The sequence below is a fragment of the Colobus angolensis genome, unplaced genomic scaffold, assembly GCF_000951035.1.
Source record: "Colobus angolensis palliatus isolate OR3802 unplaced genomic scaffold, Cang.pa_1.0 Scaffold263, whole genome shotgun sequence".
NCBI classification, from domain to species: domain Eukaryota; kingdom Metazoa; phylum Chordata; class Mammalia; order Primates; family Cercopithecidae; genus Colobus; species Colobus angolensis.
Genome location: NW_012115855.1, coordinates 2,026,576 through 2,031,125, shown reverse-complemented (window position 1 = coordinate 2,031,125; position 4,550 = coordinate 2,026,576). Strand labels below are relative to the sequence as shown.

Sequence of the window (4,550 nt, the reverse complement as noted above, 5' to 3'; positions counted from 1 at the left end):
GGAGCCGGAACCGGAGTCCGAGCCTGGCGCTGGCACGTCCGAGGCGTTCTCCCGACTCTGGACCGATGTGATGGGCATCCTGGTGAGTTACCTGGGGAGGGGGCGGCGCAGGAAGCGCAGTTCGCAGTAGCCCCTCTGAAGACGGGGCTCCCTTCTCGCCCACCCACTGGGCAACCCACTCCGCAGAGGCGTCCTTCTCTGGCTGTAGTTCTTAGGGTGCTAAATACACACGGTATAGGGTTTCAAACCCTAATTAAAAAGTAACCAGCCACAGGTCCCGTCAAAAGGTATTTTTTTAAACAATCGGGTATGATATTCAACAATTTAATCTGGGACACCTGCTGAGATGTTGGTGTGGAAAAGGCGAGAAAGAAAGAGCCTTCAAAGAGTAGATGTAAATAAATATTTGGTTGATGCTGGATTAGGGAAAAGGCTGATGTTACTGATGTTTATCTCTTCACCATTTGTTGTGTGACCACAAGAGGGAAAACAAACATTTCCTTACTCAGAACTGCCAAAATGTTCACCTACTTTTTTTTGCAGTTTTTCAGTTTGTGGAATTACAGGATATTTGTTTTATATGTTTGGGACTAAAACAATAGGACTTATTTTGCTATATCTGTGCTGTCATGTATTTTGAAATGTCCAGTGACTAAAACCGCCCCTGGATTTGGCGTAGTTTCTGGGAAGCAGTACTTGTATGGAGGATGAAATTTTAACCTGCTCAGGGTTGAATACCTTGGGGGAAGTAATAGATTTGCTTTGGTGGAGCTCTAGTTAGGCAGGTAGACTGGAATTGGATGGGTGAGGGTTATTACAGTCAGACATCTTAATCCATACATAAAAGACTATCGGAAAAGGCTCTAGATTTGCTTTGAGATCTTCTATTTTTTGAATGGGAGGAGATGGAATGAAAGAAGTTCTTCTTTGGGAATGCTAAACCGTGTACAGTTTTTAGCACAGTGATTAAACTCTTGGGCTTCAGTTATAGTAGGCCAAATGCCAGCTCTCCAATTGACTGTTTACATGATCTTGGTCAAGTTATTCAACCTCTCTGATCCTCAATTTCGTTACCTGAAAACTGAAGCTAAGAAGACTTGCTTCTTGGGGTTTCTGAGGTTTAGCTGGGTTGATGTGTGTATCAAGTACTCAACAGACTGTCTAGCATATATTAGAGCCTCAGTAAATGTAGCTCTCTTTCAGGTTTTGTTTGTTTGTTTCCTTCAAACAGTCTCCTGTCTCTTCCTTCTAGACATGCTAAAAGCCCAGTTACTCCATTTTCAGGTGACCATTGGTATTTATGATTCTTACTGTACAGAGAACCAGCGAGGGTTGATTAAAGATTTCTATCTGCTCTTGTCACTCTCCAGTATTGAAAAATGTATATAAATATGCATACAGTGTACATTTACATACTATATATAGCATATATATATAATATACCTATATCTAATATATATATTTTAGATTTAAAAGGTTTTGTTTTTGCATTTTCTGAACTATACAGGTGAATATGATCCTTCACTGAAGTTCCAGAAAACCCAATGGACATTTTAAAGTTGTGATAAACTGTTTTTTTCTTTTTTTCTTTAATTTGAGATGGAGTCTTGCTGTGTCGCCCAGGCTGGGGTGCAGTGGCACAGTCTCAGCTCACTGCAACCTCCGCCTCTTGGGTTCAAGCAATTCTCCTGCCTCAGCCTCCTGAGTAGCTGGGATTACAGGCGTGCAACACCATGCCTGGCTAATTTTTGAATTTTTATTAGAGACGGGAGTTCACCATGTTAGCCAGGCTGGTCTCGAACTCCTGACCTCGTGATCTGCTTACCTAGGCCTCCCAAAGTGCTGGGATTACAGGCATGAGCCACCTCGCCCGGCCTATAGACAGTTTTTAAGTTATCTTGTTATTTCTTGCCTACACCCAGCTCTAAGTTTTCAGCCACTGAGGAAATCGGTTTGATAATATCCCATTGTATCCCTTACTCTAGGGCATTGGGCTGGGGGCGGGGAGGGTCAGGGGACTGCTGAAATGAAAGTTGGGCTGACGGTTCTTTTGGGGAAGAGGGTTGGCCGGTGGTATTTTCTGCAGATTTGCTTTCCCTTCCCTGGCAGATTCCAGCACTGTTGGGTCAGTTGTAGTCAAGTGTTCTCTGGCTGAGTTAAAAGATGGGGTGGGGCTTCAGAAGCTCAAACCTGCTATTGAAAGGGCAGATGCAGGAGCAAAGAAAATATGTACTTCAGCTAATCATTGAGTATCAGGGTGGGAAGAACGTGAAGCCTGTCCCAGACAGGTTGTGTCTGCTCGTTTTCCCCTTGTTTATCTGGGGTAAATGGGCATGGAGATTGTTCCTTAGTAAAATTCAGAGGAAGACATGGCTTACTGCTCCTTTGTAGATGCCTTGTAGGGAGACACTAGGCTAAAAGGGAGGGAAAGCTGTCATCCAAGTGTTTATACAAACTGCGTCTTCAGGGAAATACATCAAGACACAAAATTGACAGTTGACTTTATTCTCGCTGAAACAAGAGACATCATTTCCTTCCTTTTTTATTTAAAATATGAGATTTTGCAATCATCTATCAATCTAGACAGGTGAAGTGACTTGGCCAATGGCACATACCTTGTTAGTGACAATGTTAGACTTGTCCCCAGTCGCTGGCCCCACTAGTAGGGATCCTGATGTCATGATGCTCCATAGTTAACTATCTCAGATGAACTCAGTAGAAATGTAATTCAGTATGTTTAGAAATCCTGTGTGTTTTAAGTAAAATGTGACTTACAAGATTCTTTTTCCATACTGAATTTGAAGAGGAGAATAGAGGTAGTCAGGAAATTACACATCTAAACATTATCCTTAACAGATTTCAGACACAGTTCTATTTTACTTTTTCAGATTCTTCTAATTGTGGAAATCAAACCACACAGCCTATCAATACTGTGTGTGGAAATTTGAAATGACACAACTCACAGCTTAGTAGGTAAAAACATTTTTAGGTGAATGAGCACTATTGAGCAGTTGTCCCCCAGGGGATTTTGTTGGTTATAACCCAGTGAAAGTATTGCCCCAGAGTCATGGATCTCAGTAAATACAGGATGGTTGTTTGAGTTCATTAGGACACATTTTGCATTTAGATTAATTCAGTCCATGCACAGTTAAGTACCAAATAGTTGCTTTCAGATAATTGTTAACAAAGTGCTCATTTAGAAAAGAAATAATAGTATAATTTACAGCATGAAAATGTTTGAGCAGTGCTAGAATAAATAAATTCTAGTAAGTGAATATATAAATGTATATAGAATTAAGAGAAAACAAGCTTGCAAAAAAAAAAAAAAATTACTAGATTGTGAGTGCCTGGAGGGCAGGGTCAGTGTCTTACTCATTTTTCTATCTCCAGTGCTCCTGACCTAACTGGGTGCTGAGAATATGGCTTTGTTGAATGAAAAAGGAAAATAAAAAAAGTATATATTTCTTAAATGCAGGAGTCACATCAAAACATTGTTTTGGACACATGTGCCTGCTGTGATATAATGGGGTGTATTTATAAAGATGTGAATAAATTCTGCTCTAGCTGAAACTACATTTTGGGCAGTTTCATCATGCAAATTAAAATCCCCATGCTTCCACTGGAAACTAATTGTAAATTGCAACATGTTTGTAAGCAACATGTTTGTAAGCCCTGAGCTATGAAACCTTGGTGTTCTTGTGAAATGTGCCATTCTTTTCACTAACACTACAACATGTGGTAGGCCAGGGTTTTCAAAGCATGTCACCTTTCCCTATGACGTGTAGACTTCTATTGAGAAGCGCAAAACTGAGTTAGAATCCTGTGGAATTTTACCCTTTTTTCTTTACTCCATAGTTGGCAGACACAGCATTCCTTTTGTTAGGTAGGGGAGGGAAGTTGTTTTTAAGAGCAGGAATTGCTAAGGTTGTTAGATACAGTTAGGTGTGCTAGATCCTTTTTTCAGGACTGATTTATCCATTTGGTAAATTGTCATGGTTCTTCAGCTTCTGCCTACAGGATTTGGGGACTTCTAAGGCGAAGCCCAGACTTTAAATCTACTTGTTAACTGGGAAGGGGGTTAGTAAGTGCCTATTGTTTGCAGGATCCTGCAAGATGCACCTCCCCCAAACTCGAAATTTCCTGTGTTTTTGCTTTGTTTCTACAATTTACACCCATTTCCCAGCATGCTTAGAAAACATCCATTGTATAGAGATACTCCAAACCTTCCCCTACTTTAATTCCTGTGCAAGCTGCAGAAAGGCAGGCATCAGTCCACAAAACTGTTATATTCATCCTATCTTACTGTTTACTCCATTCCTAAAAAATTAACAAGAAAACCCGTAAAACAAACAAACAAAATGCCTCCCTCCTTTCCTTTGTTGTTTTAGGCCAAGTGTTGGGGAAGGGGAGATGTTAGTGAGATCCTGAGGGGGCTTTTAAAATGCTCACTCCAGGCCGGGCGCGGTGGCTCAAGCCTGTAATCCCAGCACTTTGGGAGGCCGAGACGGGCGGATCACGAGGTCAGGAGATCGAGACCATCCTGGCTAACA

General features: G+C 41.3%; 1 protein-coding gene across 1 annotated transcript in view; it reads left to right on the top strand.

Moving 5' to 3' along the window:
- Positions 1 to 6: 6 nt before the first annotated feature.
- The window catches only part of SASH1 (SAM and SH3 domain containing 1), a 213,147-nt gene continuing 208,603 nt past the window's right edge, over positions 7 to 4,550 (top strand). The window contains exon 1 of the mRNA XM_011947387.1: positions 7 to 82. Within this exon, the coding sequence (XP_011802777.1) occupies positions 71 to 82 (12 nt within the window). The 5' untranslated portion in view covers positions 7 to 70. The remainder of the gene's footprint in view (positions 83 to 4,550) is intronic.